At 41.9% G+C, this 24,031-nt stretch overlaps 1 protein-coding gene across 2 annotated transcripts in view; it reads left to right on the forward strand.

The window, feature by feature from the left end:
• Positions 1–19,472, forward strand: part of alg8 (ALG8 alpha-1,3-glucosyltransferase) — a 43,445-nt gene extending 23,973 nt beyond the window's left edge. For both annotated transcript variants that reach the window (XM_045716814.1, XM_014195768.2), the window contains exons 6-13: positions 253–379; positions 649–752; positions 5,101–5,221; positions 7,538–7,677; positions 13,422–13,561; positions 13,829–13,926; positions 14,063–14,135; positions 18,793–19,472. In XM_045716814.1, coding sequence (XP_045572770.1) covers positions 253–379; positions 649–752; positions 5,101–5,221; positions 7,538–7,677; positions 13,422–13,561; positions 13,829–13,926; positions 14,063–14,135; positions 18,793–19,018 — 1,029 coding nt within the window. In that variant the 3' untranslated portion in view covers positions 19,019–19,472. The remainder of the gene's footprint in view (positions 1–252; positions 380–648; positions 753–5,100; positions 5,222–7,537; positions 7,678–13,421; positions 13,562–13,828; positions 13,927–14,062; positions 14,136–18,792) is intronic.
• Positions 19,473–24,031: the final 4,559 nt, after the last annotated feature.

Here is a 24,031-nt window from a genome sequence, read left to right on the forward strand (position 1 = left end):
CGTCTGGTAGGCTCGTGTCACTGGGCAGCTCGCGGCTGGGTTTCCCTTTGTAATCCAAGATAGTTTGCAAACCATGCCACATCCGATGAGCATCCGAGCCGGTGTAGTAGGATTCGATCTTAGTCCTGTGTTGAAGCTTTGCCTGTTTGATGGTTTGTAGGAGGGCGTAGCGGGATTTTCTTTATAAGCGGATTACTGTCTTTTCATACAGACATTTGAAGCTATTTTATGACATTATTTCTGGTTGAGCAGGGCAGGCACCTGGAGGGGGCGTTGCTCTTCGCTGTTCTCCTGAACCTGAAACACATCTACCTGTACATTGCTCCTGCCTATGGGATCTTCCTGCTGCGGAGCTACTGCTTCACCGAGGACAACACAGGTAACAGAGATAACACCAGAGCTAGCAGGTTACACAGGGTAACTCAGAGTTAGCTGTTGGGTGAAAAACAGAAAATAAACATTTTCAGGAGAAACACCAGAGACGTTACCTGGGTAACAGTAAGCTTGAATACTGGTTGATGGCATCTCAAATGAATTTGATTCTGAATAATGAGATAATATGATTGTAATAAACTCACTGATCAAAGATTTTATATCCAACCAGACAGTTTATTCACTCAGTTCCTCTCTGTTGTGTGTTTCCTTCAGATGGCTCAGTGAGATGGAGCAGTTTCAGTCCTCTTCGTCTGGTAGCCCTGGGATCTATCGTGATCTCTGTCTGCGCCCTGTCCTTTGGTCCATTCATTGCTATGGTACAGTAGGTACTCTGTCAGTACAACAGCAGAATTCTAGCAGAGCATGCTGATGTAGATACCATTTAGGTTTATTTTTACCTCTGTCAGGGTCGCATTAATGCAGGATTTGGCATTTTTCACCCAGAAAAGGAAAGATAAAACACTTGCTGCATTTTGTAAATGCACATCTAAAATGTGACTCGTTTCAGGAAACTTGGCGTATGTCGCGTGTCATTAGTTCACAAGAGAGGCATTTCATTCAAATGCATTTTGGGCAGAAATGCCTTCTGGAACATGTGAACTTACATGTGCCATAATAACAAACTTGTATGCCACCTGTAAATACGACTACAATTGTTAATTTACGAGCCTAGTTGGTTTACCCACGGAAAAAGACTAGAACCTTCCCGCTAGCCATGATTGGCTGAGATAATGGATGGGCTGGACATGCCAAGAGATGAGTTCGGATTGGTCTGCCATGTAGCGCTTCTGTCTATAGCATGAGCTGCTCAGTATGTGTAGATAATCATTTCTAACTCGGCTTTTTTGAAAGATATGAAAAACTGCAAAAGTGTTGCTAAGGCACTCCACTTTCTGGAGGACCGAGTTTTGAAATCAGTGGAATGCCCGGTGGAAGCAGATTACGATAGCTAAGGAGATGGAGAAAATTCAGGCGTCTCATTGCAAATGCAGAGGGAGTCGAAAAGAGAACACAGAAGGCTTTTGTATAAAACACCTGTCCCCGAATAACATCCTCAAACTAAGGGCAACCATGGCATCCGTGACAGCGAGGGAGAAGCGTTCATTTATGTATACAGGTAAGAGAGTCTAGCTTGCTACATTTTCAGATATTATAAGTTTCTAATTTGATCAGAAAATCGTTTTCATTGCAAGTAAAAGCATACTGTTAGCTAGCTAGCTAACGTTAGCTGACTTACTCGCTAGCTAACGTTACGTGTATGGTCTATGTAGTAATGTTATTTGTATCTCAGATCCATTTGCCTTGCTAGTTAAAACCTAATGTTAGCTAGCTAGCTAACATTGAACCTAGTTGGTTTGATATAGTGTGTGTTTACCAGAGATGGTAATGTGAAGAACAACATGACCTGCACCGATGTCAAATTAGGATATAAAGTTAGGGGCCTCACAAGTGGTGCAGCGGTCTAAGACACTGCATCGCTGGGCCAATTGTGCACCGCCCTATGGGACTCCCAATCTCAGCCGGTTGTGATACAGCCCGGGATAGAACCAGGGTCTGTAGTGACACCTCTAGCACTGAGATGCAGTGCCTCAGACCGCTGCGCCACTCGGGAGCCTTAAACTTAATGCTAGCTAGCTAACAAGCTAGAAACTATTTATTTTATTTTATTATGAAGTTGCTTTTAGTTGCCTTGTTTGCTAGATTGACATATACTAAATTCATTTTTAAACGGGTGGGTTTATTGGTGTTAAAACACACCAGTTATGCCAGTTATGGACCACCAGGCTGCTGATGTCATATCTTTTCATAACGACAACAACAAGTTTGATGTCGGACGACAATAGAACGTTCATGATGTCACTGCGACAACTGTATACAGACATGTCGATAGACGTACCAAAACATTCAAGGGACATTTTCTCAAAAGTGGGGTTACAAGTTTATCAACGTTCAAAGAATTACGTTCCCTTTGTTTCTTAATTGTAGTGTATGATATACAATTTTCTAGCTCTGAGTATCTACTTTTATTGGCAGTAGAATGGCCTTACTGAAGAGCTCAGTGACTTCCAACGTGGCATTGTCATAGGATGCCACCTTTCCAACAAGTCAGTTCGTCAAATTTCTGCCCTGCTAGAGCTGCCCCGGTCAACTGTAAGTTTTGTTATAGTGAAGTGGAAAGTAGAAGCAACGACGGCTCAGCCGCGAAGTGGTAGGCCACACAAGCTCACAGAACGGGACCGCTGAAGTGTGTAGCGTGTAACAATCATCTGTCCTCGGTTACAACACTCACTACAGTTCCAAACTTCCTCTGGAAGCAACGTCAGCACAATAACTGTTCATCTGGAGATTCATGAAATTGGTTTCCATGGTCGAGCAGCTGCATACAAGCCTAAAATCACCTCATGTGCAATGACGAGCGTCGGTTGGAGTGGTGTAAAGCTCGCGCCATTGGACTCTGGAGCAGTGGAAACGCATTCTCTGGAGTGATGAATCACGCTTCACCATCTGGCAGTTCAACGGGCGAATCTGGGTTTTGCTGATGCCAGGAGAACACTACCTACCCGAATGCATAGTGCCAACTGTAAAGTTTTTGGTGGAGCTGGAATAATGGTCTTGGGCTGTTTTTCATGGTTCGGGATAGGCCCCTTAGTTCTGGTGAAGGGAAACCTTAGCCCTTTTTTTGAGATGTTCGACGAGCAGGTGTCCTTATACTTTTGGTCATGTAGTGTGTGGCTGCTAGCCAAATAGCATTGCACTTTTATTGTCATTCGATGAAATCATACTAAAATATGTTGTGTGAAGAAAAAACATAGTTTCACGCCCTTTCTCACTCTATTGAAGAAAAACAAAAAAACACTGACTTTCAATATAGAACGCACTTGAAATAGTTAAAAACACAGATTTATTTTTGGTCTGTTTTTTAAAATGCAGATTTCTGGAAGCTAATTAGACCCCTTATATTTTTGCTGCAGCTCTCTGCCCCCTGATTGCTGAATCATTAACCCATATTTTGCCGATATATATCTGGTAATATCCCCAAGGTTTGGAAGGTGGCCTTGGTAAGCCCACTTCATAAAGATGGTGACCCTTGTGACCTAAATAATTATTGCCCTATTTCTAAACTTTCTTGCCTAGCTAAAATATTACAATCCTTAATTCATTCTCAGCCAAGATATTTCTTGTCTTTGAAATGTATTCTAAATGTACATCAGTCGGGTTTTAGACCAGATCTCTGCTGCATCCCTAGTTATAAATGATGTGGTTAACTGTATGGATAAAAGTCAACATTGTGCTGCCCTCTTCATTGACCTGTCAAAGGCTTTCAATACTGTTGATCACTCACTGCTAATTCAGCAGCTTTCCTCAATTGGCCTAGACCAGGCTGCATGTAACTGGTTTAAAAATGACTTGACAGATGCATATTGAGTTCTTTATACTGATGGTGTTAAATCAGGTTTCCTGGTTATTACGAAAGGTGTCCCACAGCGGTCGATTCTGGGTCCTGTATTTTTGACTGTTCACTTTAACAATATCGACTTGTCTGTAAAAAGTTGTCACCTGCACTTGTATGCGATGATACTGTTGTGCATGCTATTGTCCCCACAGTTGACCAGGATCTATCTGAACTACAGTCTGCCTTCATTTTATTACAGAAAAACTTTATTGACCTGAAATTAGTACTGAATGCAGGTAAAAGTAAGTATATGTTGTTCTCTAGAGCGCAAAAAATATATACTTTAGATAGTGTCCATATTGATTGTGTCCCTGCTTACAAATATCTGGGTGTCTGGATAGATAAAAAGCTCTCTTTTAAAAAGCATATTGATGAGTTAGTAAAGAAGCTGAGAATAAAATTGGGCTTCTATAGAAGTAGGTACTGGCTCTCGCTAAATAGTAGAAAGTAGTTATTCAGTCGACGTTCCTATCGGTGCTAGACTATGGCGACATCATCTGCATGAACGCAGCTGCCACTTCATTAAAGCCATTAGATGCAGTTTATCATAGCGCCTGCGGTTTATTACAGGTGGGAATTTTAGTACTCATCACTGCATTCTCTACCAGAAAGTTGGTTGGCCCTATTTGATTTCACGTAAGTTGATACATTGCTGTTTTCATTTATAAAGCCCTTGTACCTAACATCTTTACTAAACTTTAGACATACGAGTTCCGCACCCGGTCTCCGGGATGGCTAACTCTGGAAATTCCTTTGGTCTCTACTGAGTTAGGCAAATCAGCTTTTAGTTTGTTCCACCAGTAAGGTGTAAGAAATCTTAAAATTGTTCTTAAATTTGATGTTTTGGTGCCTCTAGGGGAATTCAGAAAGCTGATTGAGTACCTTTATAACTGATGAATGTGTTTGTTTTTTATGACCATGTTGTTTTTTCTGTTTGCATTTTGTATTTCTATTGATGTGTATTTTCTGTAATTTATGTAATTCAGGGCTCCTGTAAAAGAGACCTTGGTCTCAGTATGACTCTGATAAAATAAAGATTACATAAAATATATTAACTTTTTGTTGTACTTTATCTAACTGCTCTGTCAGTTATTTTGTATTAGTGACGCACTGAGCCAGCTCAAATAATTAATGTACTGGTGAATGTGATTGGGTATCTGCTGCTGTCTTAATAAAGGGATAGTTTAGTGACTGTAATTTCTCTCTCTCAGGGCCAGTTACCCCAGGTCCTTTCCAGACTCTTCCCCTTTAAGAGGGGCCTGTGCCACGCCTACTGGGCCCCTAACGTCTGGGCCCTCTACAACATGGTGGATAAAGCTCTGTCTGTGCTGGGTAAGGCACTGTTTACTCTCTCTATGACTTCAGTATGGGCCCGTATTCACAAAGTGTCTCAGAGTAGGAGTGCTGATCTAGGATCAGGTCCTCCCTGTCCATATAATCTTATGCATTATGATTTAACCCCTAGAGTCGATTGACACACCGGTGCGTCAATCTAAGTTTTATATATATATATATAAAAAATCAGTCAGTTTACCCTCTCTTGGGTATGTGGGACGTGACCGTCCCACCTACGGGACACACTCACAACAGACAGTGAAATAGCAGGGCGGCAAATTCAAAACGACCAAAATCTCATAATTCAAATTTCTCAAACATACGACTATTTTACACCATTTTAAAGATACACTTCTCCTTAATGCAACCACATTGTCCGATTTCAGAAAGGCTTTACAGCGAAAGCAAAACATTAGATTATGTTAGGACACCACCTAAACAAGAAAAGCCACACAGCCAATTTCCTAGCATGGAGAGGCGTCACAAAAACCAGAAATACAGCTAAAATTAAGCACTAACCTTTGACGATCTTCATCAGATGACACTCATAGGACACCATGTTACACAATACATGTATGTTTTGTTCGATCAAGTTCATATTTATATCCAAAAACAGCATTTTACATTGGCGCATGATGTTCAGAAAATGTTTGCCTCCCAAAACTTCCTGTGAATGTGCACATTAATTTACAGAAATACTCATCATAAACGTTGACAAAATATATAACAATTATTTAAAGAATTATAGATATACTACTTCTTAATGCAACTGCTGTGTCAGATTTCAAAATAACTTTACGGAGAAAGCACATTGTTCAATATTCTGAGTACAGAGTTCAGCCATCAATTCAAGCTATACAGTTACCCGCCAAGTTCTGGCATCAACAAAACTCAAAATTAGTGTTATAAATCTTTCCTTACCTTTGCTGATCCTCGGCCCAATGCACTCGCAGGACTCCCACTTCCACAAGAAATGTTCATTTGTTCGATAAAGTCCATCATTTATGTCCAAATACCTCCGTTTTGTTGGCTCGTCCAGAACACTATTCCAAAGGCACGATACGATGTTTACAATCAATCCTTAGGGTGTTTTTAACATAAATAATCGATAATATTCCAACCGGACAATAGCGTATTCATTACAGAACAAGAAAAAAAATGCTAGCCATGTGTACCCGCGCATGAAGTAACTACATGACCTCAGACAGTCCACTGCTTGAACCGGCTGTTATTCCCTCAAAATTCACCATGGAAGCCTCAAACAACTTTCTAAAGACTGTTGACATCTAGTGGAAGCCTTAGGAAGTGCAAAATGACCCCTAAGTCACTGTAGTTTGGAAAGGGAATTAATTTTAAAAAAAACTACAGCCTCAGATTTTCAACTTCCTGGTTGGATTTTTCTCCGGTTTTTGCCTGCCATATGAGTTCTGTTATACTCACAGACATCATTCCAACAGTTTTAGAAACTTCAGAGTGTTCTATCCAAATCTACTAATAATATGCATATTCTAGTTTCTGGGCCCGAGTAGTAGGCAGTTTAATTTGGGTACGTTTTTCATCCGGCCGTGAAAATACTGCCCCCTACCCAAGAGAAGTTAAGCTAGAGATATGTTTTGCATCGGATGCATCTCAATCCAGCACATCTGCCGATGTGGAACTTCTGATGTTGCACCGCATTTGCGGTGAAAGGTGGCAGAGCTAGAGCGGTGTTCGTCAGACCATGAGACATCTCGAAAATCGGTCTTCTCACAAAAACGTCTGTAGTGTTATGAATCACGAACACAACGGTGGTCTCCGTTTTGCTCTGCGACCCCCACAAGTGTCAGGGGACTCATCTGAAGTCGGTACCGTCGATGTGCCAACTTCTGTTTGTAGCGTCCAAACCGTTTGGGCTACAAACTAATGTGACCCCACTGTGGAAAGGGGACTCGTCTGAAAGTAACCGGTACCAGTTTTAAAAAATGAATAGAAGTATGTAGGTAGTTTTGTGCTTACCCATAAAAAGAGGTAAAATACAGTAAAAAATATATATTTTATTGAGCTTTCTTATATCTCCTAGACACTTCAATACCTTCTTTTTACATTTATGAATGTGTTATTCAATGTGTTTCAATGGGATATAGTAGTAAAGGCCAAATTCAATAGGGGCTTGTCAGAGAAAATGTTGGATTGCTAGAAAGTAGCCTATTAATGGGCTGGAGAGTATTTGTATTTATTATGGGCTGGAGAGTCACCGACTCATGGAATAATATTACTGGTTTGAAGGTATTTGAGGGGATTTAACAGGGGTTTAATGGCTGGTGTGTTTCTCAGGTGTGCGTCTGAAGCTGTTGGATGTGGCAAAGCTTCCCAAAGCCTCAATGACTGGTGGATTGGTGCAGGAGTTCCAGCACTCCATCCTCCCCTCCGTCTCTCCCTCCATTACACTCATCTGCACTCTGCTCTCCATAATGGTGAGCATTATCTCAGGCTATAATTCTGCAGCCTTGTTCAGAATCACCACTAAAGACCAGGGGTTGGAACTGGTTCAGGGATCAGAATCAAAAACTGGTCAACATTTTTCGAGGAACAGAATCAGAACCGGAAACGAAAGTGATCTAGCTATACTGTTCCGGAACAGAACCATTATTTTCATTGAATGGGAACCGTTTAATAACATTATTTTACGTTCCAGGCATTTTTTCAGTCCCACAAAAAAAACATAACAAGGCATCTACTTTCTGTGTCTGCCTGCCGGCTGAAAATCTTTGCCAGTGTGTGTGCATGTGTAGACATTCAAAGTTCCTCCATAGAAGCCGCTCCTCCGTAGGTATAATTATGTGGGCCTAATTCAGATAATGCATGTCATAACAAGGTGCCCAGCGCTTCAACCCAAGCCTCACCCTCCACCCTCTCTCGCTCTCTCCCCACCCGCAAAATTTCAGTCACATTGTGCATGTAAACAACTTAGGTAGCCCAATAGCAAGCTGCTCTATCCGCACTGATTGGTGACGTAATTTAATGACGATTTCAGAGGTTTAAAAAGGAACAGAAAGGAACGATATAAACCAGTGCTTTTTGGGGGTTGGGACCGGTTCAGAACTTTATTTTACAAGTCGGAACAATGGAACAGAACAAAAATAATAATGGTTCTGTTCAGAAAGAAACAATTGGAAAATCATTTTGGTTCCAACTGTCACATTGGAGAGACGAAGCAGGTAGGGGAGTAAAACATTTAATACAGTTGAAGTCGGAAGTTTAAATACATCTTAGCCAAATACATTTAAACTCAGTTTTTAACAATTCCTGTCATTTAATCCTAGTAAAAATTCCCTGTTTTAGGTCAGTTAAGATCACCACTTTATTTTAAGAATGTGAAATGTCAGAATAATAGTAGAGAGTGATTTATTTCAGCATTTATTTCTTTCATCACATTCCCAGTGGGTCAGAAGTTTACATACAATCAATTAGTATTTGGTAGCATTGCCTTTAAATTGCTTAACTTGGGTCAAACGTTTCGTGTAGCCTTCCACAAGCTTCCAACAATAAGTTGGGTGAATTTTGGCCCATTCCTCCTGACAGAGCTAGTGTAACTGAGTCAGGTTTGTAGGCCTCCTTGCTCGCACACACTTTTTCAGTTCTGCCCACAAATGTTCTATAGGATTGAGATCAGGGCTTTCTAATGGCCACTCCAATACCTTGACTTTGTTGTCCTTAAGCCATTTTGCCACAACTTTGGAAGTATGTTTGGGGTCATTGTCGATTTGGAAGACCCATTTGCGACCAAGCTTTAACTTCCTGACTGATGTCTTAAGATGTTGTTTTAATATATCCACATAATTTTCCTCCCTCATGATGCCATCTAGTTTGTGAAGTGCACCAGTCCCTCCTGCAGCAAAGCACCCCCACAACATGATGCTGCCACCCCCGTGCTTCACGGTTAGGATGGTGTTCTTCGGCTTGCAAGCATCCCCCTTTTTCCTCTAAACATAACAAAGGTCATTATGTCCTAACAGTTCTATTTTTGTTTCATCAGACCAGAGGACATTTCTCCAAAAAGTACGATCTTTGTCCCCATGTGCAGTTGCAAACTGTAGTCTGGCTTTTTTATGGCAGTTTTGGAGGAGTGGCTTCTTCCTTACTGAGTGTCCTTTCAGGTTAGGTTGATATAGGACTCGTTTGACTGTGGATATAGATACTTTTGTACCTGTATCCTCCAGCATCTTCACAAGGTCCTTTGCTGCTGTCCTGGGATGGATTTGCACTTTTCGCACCAAAGTGCGTTCATCTCTAGGAGACAGAAAGCGTCTCCTTCCTGAGCGGTATGACGGCTGCGTGGTCCCATGGTGTTTATACTTGCGGACTATTGTTTGTACAGATGAATGTGGTACCTTCAGGCGTTTGGAAATTGCTCCCAAGGATGAGCTGGACTTGTGGAGGTCTACATTTTTTTCTGAGGTCTTGGATGATTTCTTTTGATTTTCCCATGATGTCAAGCAAAGAGGCACTGAGTTTGAAGGTAGGCCTTGAAATACATCCACAGGTACACCTCCAATTGACTGAAATGATGTCAATTAGCCTATCAGAAGCTTCTAAAGCCATGAAATAATTTTCTGGAATTTTCCAAGCTGTTTAAAGGCACAGTCAACTTAGTGTATGTAAACTTCTGACCCACTGGAATTGTGATACAGTGAATTATAAGTGAAATAATCTGTCTGTAAACGATTGTTGGAAAAATTACTTGTGTCATGCACAAAGTAGATGTCCTAACCGACTTGCCAAAACTATAGTTTGTTAACAAGAAACTTGTGGAGGGGTTGAAAAACGAGTTTTAATGACTCCAACTTAAGTCTATGTGAACTTCCGAATTCAACTGTATATAACGGACATAGAACGAGACAGGAACAGCGTTAGCTAACTGGTAACACAAACCAAAAAAAACAATTAATGCAGCAGCAGGGAACAGAGCAAGGGAACTGACCAATATAGGGGAGGAAATAAACAGATGAGTGAGTCCAGGTGAGTCCATTATCGCTGATGCGCGTGACGAGGGAAGGCAGGTGTGCGTAATAGATGATAGGAGTGAGTGATGCAGGGCAGCCTGGCGCCCTCAAGCGCCAAGGGGGGAAGAGCGGGAGCAGACGTGACACCAACCCCAGCCCAACCAAGCAAACTTAATCTACTGTATGTTCATGTAATAATGCAGTTGTTTTTGAACAGATAATATCAGAGCTACATTACCAGTCAAACGTTTTGACACCTACACATTCAGTGGTTTTTCTTTATTTGTACTATTTTCTAAATTAATAGTGAAGATATCAAAACTAAGAAATAACACATAGTAACCAAAAAAGTGTTAAATATATTTAGATTATTTTTTTATTTTAGATTCTTCAAAGTAGCCACCTTTTGCCTTGAAGACAGCTTTGCACATTCTTGGCATTCTCTCAACCAGCTTCACCTGGAATGCTTTTCCAACAGTCTTGAAGGAGTTCCCACATATGCTGAGCACTTGTTGGCTGCTTTCCCTTCACTCTGCGGTCCAACTCATCCCAAACCGTCTCAATTGGGTTGAGGTCGGGTGATTGTGAATGCCAGGTCATCTGATGCAGCACTCCATCACTCTCCTTGGTCAAATAGCCCTTACACAGCCTGGAGGTGTTTTGGGTAATTTTCCTTTTGAAAAACAAATGATAGTCCCACTAAGCGCAAACCAGATGGGATAACGTATCGCTGCAGAATACTGTGGTAGCCATGCTCGTTAAGTGTGCCTTGAATTCTAAATAAATCACAGACAGTATCACCAGTAAAGCACCATCACACCTCCTCCATGCTTCACGGTGGGAACCACACATGCGGAGATCATCCGTTCACCTACGCTGCGTCTCACAAAGACATGGCGGTTGGAACCAAAAATCTCAAATTTGGGCTCATCAGACGATTGCTCGTGTTTCTTGGCCCAAGCAAGTCTCTTCTTCTTATTGGTATCCTTTTAGTACTGGTTTCTTTGCAGCAATTTGACCATGAAGGCCTGATTCATGCAGTCTTCTCTGAACAGTTGTTGTTGACGTGTGTCTGTTACTTGAACTCTGTGAAACATTTATTTGGGCTGCAATCTGAGGCTGGTAACTCTAATGAACTTATCCTCTGCAGCAGAGGTAACTCTGGGTCTTCTATTCCTGTGGCGGTCCTCATGAGAGCCAGTTTGATCATAGCGGTTGATGGTTTTTACAACTGCGCTTGAAGAAACTGTCAAAGTTATTAAAATGTTCCTGCTTGACTGACCTTCATGTCTTAAAGTAATGATGGACTGTCGTTTCTCTTTGCTTATTTGAGCTGTTCTTGCCATACTATGGTTGGGCTATCTTCTGTATACCACCCCTACCTATTCAACAGCCAGTGACACATCAGCGCGCCAAATTTAAAACCACAAAATGTCATAATTCAAAGTTCTCAAACATAGGACTATTTTACACCATTTGAAAGACAAGACTCTCGTTAATCTAAGCACATTGTCCGATTTCAAAAACGCTTTACAGCGAAAGCAAAACATTAGATTGTTAGGAGAGTACATAGCCAGAAATAACCAAACAGCCATTTTTCAAGCAAGCATATATGTCACAAAACCCCAAAACACAGCTAAATGCAGCACTAACCTTTGATGATCTTCATCAGATGACACTCCTAGGACATTATGTTATACAATACATGCATGTTTTGTTCAATCAAGTTCATATTTCTATATAAAAAAACAGCTTTTTACATTAGCATGTGATGTTCAGAACTAGCAACTAGCCTACACAATACAAACTTCTAGTGAATTTACTTAATTACTCAGCATAAAACGTTCACAAAATACATAACAATTATTTAAAGAATTATAGATACAAAACTCCTTTATGCAATCGCGGTGTCAGATTTTAAAATAGCTTTTCGGCGAAAGCACATTTTGCAATATTCTGAGTAGATTGCCCGGCCATCACGGCTAGCTAATTTGACACCCACCAAGTTTGGCCCTCACCAAACTCAGATTTACTATAAGAAAAATTGGATTACCTTTGCTGTTCTTTGTCAGAATGCACTCCCTTCTACTTCAACAACAAATGTTGTTTTGGTTCGAAATAATCCATAGTTATATCCAAATAGCTCCGTTTTGTTCGTGCGTTCAGGTCACAATCCGAAGGGTGACGCGCGAGCGCATTTCGTGACAAAATATTTCAAAATATTCCATTACCGTACTTCGAAGCATGTCAAACGCTGTTTAATTTTTATGCGATTTGTCTCGTAAAATAGCGATAATATTCCAACCGGGCGACGTTGTATTCATTCAAAGACTGAAAGAACAAAATGGAGAATTCACATGAACGCGCATCTCCAGTGTCACTGTCCTCAGCCTGACCAGTAACAAACAGAGCTGCTGTACTTAGCCCAGAGACTGCAGACATCTCATTACACTTTCTGGCGCCTTCTGAGAGCCAATGGAAGCCTTAGAAAATGTCACGTTACAGCAGAGATGCTGTATTTTCGATAGAGAGGCTAAAGAAGGACAATAAATTGTCAGACAGGGCACTTCCTGTATGGAATCTTCTCAGGTTTTGGCCTGCCATATGAGTTCTGTTATACTCACAGACACCGTTCAAACAGTTTTAGAAACTTTAGAGTGTTTTCTATCCAAAGCTACTAATTATATGCATATTCTCGTTTCTGGGCAAGAGTAGTAACCAGTTTAAATTGGGTACGTTTTTTATCCGGCCGTGCAAATACTGCCCCCTAGCCCCAACAGGTTAAGAAGGAAAGAAATTCCACAAATTAACTTTTAACAAGGCCACTTGTTAATTAAAATGCATTCCAGGTGACTACCTCATGATCTGGTTGAGAAAATGCCAAGAGTGTGCAACGCTGTCATCGAGGCAAAGGGTGTCTACTTTCAAGAATCTAAAATCTAAAATATATTTAGATTTTTTTTAACACTTGTTGGACACTACATGATTCCATATGTGTTATTTCATAGTTTTGATGTCTTCACTATTATTCTACAATGTAGAAAATAATAAAAGAAATAAAGAAAAACCCTTGAATGAGTAACTGTGTCCAAACTTTTGACTGGTACTGTATATATTTGGAAATTAATATATGGCTTTGGATAATGTGCACCAGCCTAAAGTAAAAGGTTTAAAGTTAATATACCACCCTCTCTCCCTGCCCCCCACCCCCTCAGCCTGCAGTGTTGAGTATCTGGCATCGTCCGCGTGGTGCCCGGGGGTTCCTGCGCTGCCTGGTGGTCTGTGCCCTGGGCTCCTTCATGTTCGGTTGGCATGTCCACGAGAAGGCCATCATCATGGCCATACTGCCCTTCAGGTGAACTGCTGACATGTTGATATCAGATTCTGCTATCATTGACCCGTTGATTGAAACTGGGTCATATTCATTGGGGTACACTGGTGCAAAATGTTTTGCAACTGAAAACTGGGCTTTCTTATTGGACATCTCTGGTAGTCCCTCCCTGTTTAAGTAAATGTTATTTTGTTTGGTGCCTAATGAATACAACTCTGTGGCATAGTTGGTTACGTCTTTATTGTACAGCTCCTCTTCCTGTTATAATGGGTTTTGTGTTGTTTTTGGCAGCATACTGGCAGTTGAGAGCAGAGAGGATGCTGGGATCTTCCTGATGCTGACCACCACAGGGCATTACTCTCTGTTTCCACTTCTCTTCACTGCAGCAGGTAAGAGCCTCTGCAACTAGCCACCACTGGAGCCATTTGGGCTCCCTCTGAGAAGGCATTTTGTTATTTGCAATTAGAAATTTCATATTGTTTGATGAGGATCTTAATGTTTGTTTCTCAATCTTTGTTGTCACAGAGCTGCCCATCAAGGTCCTGTTGATGCTGCTGTTCACGCTCTACAGCTTCACCTCCTTAAAGAAACTGTTCAGGTGGGTGAACTTCCATGTTAGAGTAGATTTTGGGTGGTATTGATACGTGCATTTGGAAAGGATTCAGACCCCCATTGTTTTTTTCCCACATTTTGTTACGTTAAAGCCTTATTTTAAAATGGATTAAATTGTTTTTTTCCCTCATGAATCTATACAAAATACACCATAATGACAGAGCAAAAACAGGTTTTTAGAAATGTTTGCAAATTTATGTTGAAGCACATTTGGCAGCGATTACAGCCTCCTTCCTTCTTGGGTATGTCGCTACAAGCTTGGCACACCTGTATTTGGGAAGTTTCTCCCAGTCCCAGATCCTCTCAAGCTCTGTCAGGTTGGATGGGGAGCGTCGCTGCACAGCTATTTTCAGGTCTCTTCAGAGATCATCCATCAGGTTAAAGTCCGGGCTCTGGCTGGGCCACTCAAGGACATTCAGAGACTTGTCCCGAAGCCACTCCTGCGTTGTCTTGACTGTGTGCTTAGGGTCGTTGTCCTGTTGGAAGATTAACCTTCGCCCCAGTCTGAGGTCCTGAGCGCTCTGAAGCAGGTTTTCATCAAGGATCTCTCTGTACTTTGCTCCGTTCATCTTTGCCTCGATCCTGACTAGTCTCCCAGTCCCTGCCGCTGAAGAACATCCCCACAGCATGATGCTGCCACCACCATGCTTCACCGTAGGGATGGTGCCAGGTTTCCTCCAGACGTGACGCTTGGCATTCAGGCCAAGTAGTTCAATCTTGGTTTCATCAGACCAGAGAATCTTGTTTCTCATGGTCTGAGAGTGCTTTATATGCCTTTTGAAAAACTCCAAGTGAGCTGTCATGCCTTTTACTGAGGAGTGGCTTCTGTCTGGCCACTCTTCGATAAAGGCCTGATTGGTGGAGTGCTGCAGAGAGGGTTGTGCTTCTGGAAGGTTCTCCCATCTCCACAGAGGAACTCTGGAGCTTTGTCAGATTGACCATCGGATTCTTGGACCTCCCTGACCAAGGCCCTTCTCCCCCAATTGCTCAGTTTGGCCGGGCGGCCAGGAGGAGTCTTGGTGGTTCCAAACTTCTTCCATTTAAGAATGATGGAGGCCACAGTGTTCTTGGGACCTTCAATGCTGCAGAAATGTTTTGGTACCCTTTCCCAGATCTGTGCCTCGACACAATCCAGTCTCGGAGCTCTACGGGCAATTCCTTTGACCTCATGGCTTGGTTTTTACATGCACTGTCAACTGTGAGACCTTATATAGACAGGTGTGTGCCTTTCCAAATCATGTCCAATCAATTGAATTTACCACAGGTGGACTCCAATCAAGTTGTAGAAACATCTCAAGGATGATCAATGGAAACAGGAAGCACCTGAGCTCAATTTCAAGTCTCATAGCAAAGGGTCTGAATACTTATGTAAATAAGTTATTTATGTTTTTTAGGTTTAATAAATGTGCAAACATTTCTAAAAACCTGTTATCACTTTTTCATTATGAGGTATTGTGTGTAGATTGATGAGGAACTTTTTTTATTTGATTGATTTTAGAATAAGGCATAACAAAATATGGAAAAAGTGAAGGGGTCTGAATACTTTCCAAATGCACTGTATGTCAAGCTGATGACAACTAACTATATCATTATACATTTGTAATGCTCTCAGTCAAGGTGGTCCTTGATCAGTGGTGGAAAAAGTACCCAATTGTCATACTTGAGTAAAAGTAAAGATATTTTAATAGAAAATGACTGAGGTAAAAGTGACAGTCACCCAGTTAAATACTACTTGAGTAAATGTAATTGCTAAAATATTCTTAAGTATCAAAAATAAAAGTATAAATCATTTTAAATTCCTTGTATTAAGCAAACCAGATGGCACCATTTAAAAAATAATAATAAATGATATGTCCTGCTAAGCATTCAAAATGTAATGAGCTTTCTTAACTTTAAAGGAAAAGTTTTAAGTCAGTTTAAGGAAAATGTCCCCCTTAAATTAAGTGAAAAGTTATAGGTGCCCATGACGTCCCTTAAGTGCTTCATTCAGTATGGATATCAATGTAAACAACATTTATGGAGGTAAATGTTGCTGTCCTCTGCCCTATTTTCAAAAGAAAAACACCTAGCTAGCTAGGTAGCTACTTTGCTAAACAATGGAAGGTACACAATCCATGGCTACAAAGCTACCTACTCCGTAAGTTATCTTGTCGTGCAAGAAAGTAATATAAACAAGTTGAGAAAAAGTAAGTCAAAGAAATGTATTTTATTATCTTATGAATTTATTTGTTTCTCCTGTCTTAAATGTAGAAGTTCTATTTTGCTATCTCCCAAAATAAATATATATCTTTGAGGAGATGTTCATTAAGTGAATCAGGTCATCTCCATGGTAACCAGATACTTTTTCTGCTGCCATGCTTTCAAACTACCGTAAAACCCTTAAATGATGCCCTTACCCTAGGAAATGTTTGATGGGCTTTATATAACACCCTTTTACATTTCCCCGGTATACAGATAAATAAATAATTCCTTAAAGGAGACACTTAAGATGCTTTATGCATTCGGGCCCAGTTAAAGTATTTTTACTTAAGTACTTTACACCACTGTCCTTGATGATTAGTTGACAGTTCAATCAGGTGTGTAAGTGCTAGAACAAACCCTGCGCGCCCTGTGAGTTTGGGACCCTGATCTGAGAACATTGCTTTTATTTTATTTTTTTAATTTTCAGTCAATACAAACATACTCTACACATACAAATGACAGCATACAAATGCACACAAACATCAAGGACATCACACCTGCCCAGACCCACCTGCTCACACCCCCATCTCCAGCGCCCGCATCACTTTCCGCCACAAGGCCTCAAACTACACCATTTTGCTTCATTCCATCGCCCACGCCCTTTCAACATTTAAATAACAAAGCATTTGACCTTTCCAGCTTTTAAGTGTATGTTTTTTCAAGATGATTGACGAGAAAAGTAGTTTCCAACCCATTGGGTATCTCACTGCACCCTCATATGTCATGTCTTGAAATATGGAGACCGACAGATTAAAAGTTAATTTACATTGTGATACTTCTGACAGCCAACTTTTGGACTTCATAGCATTCCCCGAAGGCATAAATTATTGACTCATTGATAGTTTTACACTTAAGACATGACTCTGTCGTTGTGCTGTAAAATTTGTGATTTTTGTCTCTTGTAAAATACATTCTATAAATTAGTTTATACTGGATTAAGCGTACATTTTAGTTAACAGTAATTTAGTTAGTTATGTTCCAACATTCCCTCCATCTTCTGCCAATATCAGTTCTTTTTAAGTTTATATTTTTTCCAAGAGGTTGTCAGTTGGATAGGCTCTCTGCAAGGTTTTGTATGTCTTATCTATCATTTGAATATCCTTTTCTGACTCATAGGATTCCCTCAAGATTACTCTGATGTCTAAAAGATTTCAAATCGAAAAACCGTGATATCAAACTTTTAAATTGCATGTATTTGAAAATATCTACATTGATCGGTCCAAATTGCTTTTGAATTCTGTCATGGAAATAAATGTATTTCCTATTACCAAGACATTTACAATTTCTATGCCTTTAGTTTTCCATGTCAAATCAAATCATTTTCTATGCCTTTAGTTTTCCATGTGGACCAATTTATCAGTGAATTCTGAAACGCTATTCAAGGATTGTTCCATAGGGTTGTGCTTTAAGGGAGTGATATTGGTTCTTGTAGAAACCGTTTTATTTTCTTCCATGTTGTTATAGTGTTCTTAACTATGAAGTTGTTAATGTTCTTAACTTTATCCTAAAATAGACCCTTGAAAAGATTCGGTGAATGAGCATGCACATCTTCAATATGTACCTATTGTTCCTCTTTTGTGCTTTTAACTATATGTTGCAAGTAAAAGCCTTGGGTGGCGAGTTGATACAATTCCAAGTGTGGAAGGTTAAAACCACCCTCAGACTTAGGATGATGGGACATTTTTTTATTTTTTATTCTATGACTTTTATTTGTCAATATAAAGTCTGTTATGACTGAGGTATACTTTTTTTAAAGGATGTTTTTGGTGGGATATTGGTATTACCAAGAATAAATATAAAAGCTTTGGGAGCTATGCCATTCTGAAGAGGTTTATTCTACCTGTAAAATGTATGTGACGATTGTTCCATTAAATTAGATCTGCTTTCATATTGTTGAGTAATGGGATAAAGTTATCTTTATATATTTGTTGTTTGTGGTCCACTTAAAGGATTGCTGTAGATCATGAGTTATTCTTTTTATTTTTCCTATTGCCGTTATTTTGTTTTTTTCTTCGTTCATGAGATTTTAGAGAATTCTGAAAATATTTTTAGCAAGGGAAGGCATTGAGTTTTCAATATTGGTCAAGTATATCAGGAGATAATCTGCAAGTAAGTTTACTTAATATTCATGTTTACTAATACTGATACCTTTTGCGTTTGGGTCCTGTCTAAGAGCACTGCTTTTTGACAGAGCATAATTAGCTCCTATCTTGGTATAACCAGTGTCACTGTGTGCTGCTTAACATTATAGCTTCCTCACTCACAAATCCTTACCAGTTTTGATCTCGGGTACATGTGACCGCCCGTTTGAAAATGTACTAGCCAGTTGCACCATCGAAATAACACAAGTAGAAACATTTCAAGCTGTTTGAGTTTACACTACGATCTTAACTCTGTTACAGGGGTTCCATCCTTAACCCTCTGGAAACCACCTACCTCCTGGGCCTGGTTGCCGTGGAGATCCTCTGTGAGGTTGTTTACCCTCTGTCGCCGTGGCAGCATACCCTGCCCTTCGTGCCCCTGCTGGTGACATCAGTGTACTGCTCTCTGGGAGTCTCTTACTCCTTCATACGCCTCTACGTCTCTCTACTGAGGCAGGACGGGACAGACAAACACAAACAACTATGAGACAGAGAGAGACACTAGTGAGTAGTGACCAATTCACAATCAACCCCTTTGTTGTATCCCAAATAGTATACTATTCCCTGTGTAGTGCATTACTTTTGACCAGGGCCATATAGAATGTCATTTGTGATGCACTCTTTGTCTTACATTGGTGTGTAAAGAAAAAAGGTGGCGTTTCAAACTTTCTGCGATGCTGTTACGTGTCCATGCAGAGCAGATCTTCAAGTGTGCATCTATAAGTGTAGATTTGGGATGGGAAACACCAAGGAACAGTCACTTATCCTCTTGGGGGATGTATCATAGCATGAATATTATGTCTGTCTGAATGTGTGAAAACAAAAACAACTTGGACCAAATGTAACTCAAATGACAATGGAAAAGTGGGGAAATAGTATGAAATGGGATGAAGTTTATGCTGTATTTCTTATGTTTACAAATAAAAAGATAATAAACAGAATTTTGTATTATGATTATTTTGTGTGCACAGTGTGTGCGTAAACTGTATGTACAGTCAGATCCAAAAATATTGGCACCCTTGATAAAGATGAGCAAAAAAGACTGTACATAATAAATAATACAAATACTGAGCTATGTCTAATGCAAAAAGAGGGAAGATTATATTATTTTATACTAATACAATTGCTCAGTAATACTTGTTAAACAAAGACAGGGGTCAAAATTATTTTCACCCCTGTTTTCAATACTTCACCCTGCGAGGATAACGGCACTGAGCCTTTTCTGATATGTTTTATGAGATTAGAGAACACATTGGAGGGATCTTAGACCATTCCTTTCCAGATCCTTGATATCCTTAGTCTGAGTTTATGGACTGCCTTCTTCAATTCAAACCATAGGTTTTCAATGGGGTTCATGTCCGGAGACTGATATGACCATTGCAAAATGTTGATTTTGTGGTCAATTAACCATTTCTTTGTGGATTTTGATATGTCCTTGGGGTTATTGTCTTGCCCGAAGATAAAATAACATTTTATTTGTCACATGCGAATACAACAGGTGTAGAACTTACAGTGAAATGCTTACTTACAAGCCCTTAACCAACAAGGCTTTAAGAAGTTAAGATTTTTTTTAAGTTAATAGAAAATAAAAGTAACAAATAATTAAACGGCAGCAGTAAAATAACAAGCGAGGCTGTATACAGGGAGTACCAGTACAGAGCCAATGTGCGGGGGCAACGGTTAGTTGAGATAATTGAGGTAATATGTACATGTAGGTAGAGTTAAAGTGACTATGCATAGATTATAAACAGAGAGTAGCAGCAGCGTAAAAGAGGGGTGTGGGTAGCCCTTTGATTAGCTGTTCAGGAGTCTCATGGCTTGGGGGTAGAAGCTGTTAAGAAGCCTTTTGGACCTCGACTTGGCACTCCAGTACCGCTTGCCGTGCGTAGCAGAGAGAACAGTCTATGACTAGGGTGGCTGGAGTCTTTGACAATTTTTAGGGCCTTTCTCTGACACCGCCTGATATAGAGGTCCTGGATGGCAGGAAGCTTGGCCCCAGTGATGTACTGGACCGTACTCACTACCCTCTGTAGTAGTGCGTACGGAGGCTGAGCAGTTGCCGAACCAGGCAGTGATGCAACCAGTCAGGATGCTCTCGATGAAGACTCATGCCAAATATTTTCAGTCTCCTTTGTTGTGCCCTCTACACGACTGTCTTAGTGTGCTTGGACCATGATAGTTTGTTGGTGATGTGGACACCAAGGAACTTGAAGCTCTCAACCCGCTCTACTACAGCCCCGTCGATGAGAATGAGGGTGTGCCTGGTCCTCCTTTTCCTGTAGTCCACAATCATCTCCTTTGTCTTGATTACGTTGAGGGAGAATTTGTTGTCCTGGCACCACACGACCAGGTCTCTGACCTCCTATCCACTTGCGGGCCAAGTTTCAGCCTCCTGGCAGAGGCAACCAGGTTTTTGGCTAAAATGTCCCGGGACTGGGTAAAATGTATGATGTCGTTGACCTTAACAAGGGCCCAAGGACCAGTGGAAGCAAAATGGCTCTATAACGTTAAAGCTCCACCACCCTATTTTACAGTAGGTATGGGATTATTTTCTGCATATGCATCTTTCTTTCTACGCAAAACCCACCACTGGTGTGCGTGGCCAAAGAGCTTTATTACCATATCAGTCTCCGCACATGAACCCCATTGAAAACCTTTGGTTTGAATTGAAAAGGGCAGTCCATAAGCACAGACGAAGGATATCAAGAATCTGGAAATATTCTGAATGGAGGAATGCTCTAAGATTCAGCCTCCCTACCTCTGAGGAAGCACAGTTCCCGCTCAGCCCAGTCAAAACTGTTCGCTGCCCTGGCACCCCAATGGTGGAACAAGCTCCCTCACGACGCCAGGACAGCGGAGTCAATCACCACCTTCCGGAGACACCTGAAACCCCACCTCTTCAAGGAATACCTGGGATAGGATAAAGTAATCCTTCTAACCCCCCCCCTTAAAAGATTTAGATGCACTTTTGTAAAGTGGTTGTTCCACTGGATACTATAAGGTGAATACACCAATTTGTAAGTCGCTCTGGATAAGAGCGTCTGCTAAATGACTTAAATGTAAATGTAAAAATTCCTCCCAATGTGTTCTCCAATCTCAATTATTTTTGTATTTTTTGCTAATAGGGTGCCAATCATTTTGGACCTGACCGTATGCATGAGTGTTTGTGTTGGTGTTCCACTGTACTGTGCAGTTTGGGTGCCCTGGGTTCCCGTGAAGAGTGTGTGTGTGCATAGAAACAGTGGCCGTGCTGAGAGCTAAGAGCAAAGCTCTTGACAGCCTGCCAACACCCAGCCATGAGAAAGCCTGCCAGCACTGTCCTGTACCCAATGCACTGTACCTAGCTCACTGCCAAGGGGTCGCCCTTACAACCCAGCTCCCAAGGCTAATACTATACACTTCCTAATACACTACCAAGGAGTCTGCCTTCTCTGAGTCTGCTTTCTCAGAAACTCCTCTCAATGACATAGCATCAAGGACAGACAGGAAACAGCTCGGCTGCAAATTGATGTGAGGTTGGCCTCCAGCACTCACTCACTCACTCACTCACTCACTCACTCACTTCTCATCCCTCTGCCTCTTTCTGCACATGCTTCCCTCCCACCTTCCCTTCCTTATCTTTCCAACCCATTCACCTCAACCCCTGAACTCATCCATTCCCAATCTCAGATGGCGGCGACAGAGAGGGCTGCCTCGCTTCTAGTCCTTAGGCAACTTTGCAGTATTTTGTTTTATTTATGTATTATTTCTTACATTGTCAGCCCAGAAAATCTGAAGTGTTATTACAAACAGCCGGGAAGAACTATTGGATATCAGAGCGACGTCAACTTACCCAGGACTATGACCAGGAATACAACTTTCCCGAAGCGGATCCTTTGTCCGAACCACCCAGGGCATTGGAACTGATTCCAGAGGCTGACCCAAAACGATGTCGCCACAGAAGAGGTAGACGGAGCGACCTTCTGGTCAGACTTTGGAGGCGAGCACACCACCCACCGCTTCCGAGTATATTACTTGCTAATGTCCAGTCTCTAGATAATCAGGTAGACGAAATTACGGCAAGGGTTGCTTTCCAGAGAGACATCAGGGATTGTAACATACTCTGTCAGTTCTCCCTAGGAGAGGTAGGGGGGGGTGAAGTCAGGCTCAGGAGACCAAATATGCAAGAGAAGAACGTTTATTCCTGAGTCCAACCAAAAATGAACAGGCACATGACCCGAAATAGAGTCCACCAAAAAGGTCCGGAATGCAGTCCAGAAAGAGCGCCTGTCCACATAAAGACACAGAAAATACAACGCAACCCAAAACCACGACAGGTAAAACAAAACAATCCCGCACGAACTCAAACTGGCAGTGCGAGAATAAATAACCCACTAATGAACCTAAACTCAAAACAGGTGAAACACACAAGACAGACAAAACCAAACGAAAAGGAAAAGGGATCGGTGGCAGCTAGTAGACCGGCGACGACGACCGCCGAGCGCCGCCCGAACAGGGAGAGGAGCCACCTTCGGTAGAAGTCGTGACAGTACCCCCCCTGACGCGCGTCTCCCGCAGCATGCTGACGCCGGCCTTGAGGATGACCCGGAGGGTGAGGCTCAGGGCGATCCGGATGGAGGCTGTGGAACTCACGCAGCAGTGAAGGGTCCAAGATGTCCCCCACCGGTACCCAGCACCTCTCATCCGGACCGTACCCCTGCCAATCCACGAGGTACTGCAGGCCCCCCACCCGACGCCTAGAGTCCAAGATGGAATGGACTGTGTACGCTGGGGCCCCCTCGATGTCCGGGGGGCGGAGGGACCTCCCGCACCTCAACGTCCTGCAGTGGACCAGCTACCACCAGCCTGAGGAGAGACACATGAAACGAGGGGTTAATACGGTAGTAAGGGGGGAGCTGTAACCTATAACACACCTCGTTTATTCTCCTCAGGACTTTAAATGGCCCCACAAACCGCGGACCTAGCTTCCGGCAGGGCAGGCGGAGGGGCAGGTTTTGGTTTGAGAGCCAGACTCTGTCCCCTGGCGCGAACACGGGGGCCTCACTGTGGTGGCGGTCAGCGCTCTCCTTCTGCCGTCCCCCGGCCCGCTTGAGGGATTCCTGGACGGCTCTCCAGGTCTCCTTTGAGTGCTGCACCCATTCCTCCACCGCAGGAGCCTCGGTCTGGCTCTGATGCCATGGTACCAGGACCGGCTGGTAACCCAAAATGCATTGAAACGTGACAGGTTCGTGGCGGAGTGAATTTTGAGCCATCTCGGCCCATGGCATGAACCTCGCCCACTCTCCTGGCCGGTCCTGGCAATAGGACCGCAGAAACCTGCCCACATTCTGATTCACTCTCTCCACCTGCCCATTACATTTACATTTAAGTCATTTAGCAGACGCTCTTATCCAGAGCGACTTACAAATTGGTGCATTCACCTTATAATATCCAGTGGAACAACCACTTTACAATAGTGCATCTAAATCTTTTAAGGGGGGGTTAGAAGGATTACTTTATC

The sequence above is a fragment of the Salmo salar genome, chromosome ssa04 (genome assembly GCF_905237065.1).
Source record: "Salmo salar chromosome ssa04, Ssal_v3.1, whole genome shotgun sequence".
Lineage (NCBI taxonomy): Eukaryota > Metazoa > Chordata > Actinopteri > Salmoniformes > Salmonidae > Salmo > Salmo salar.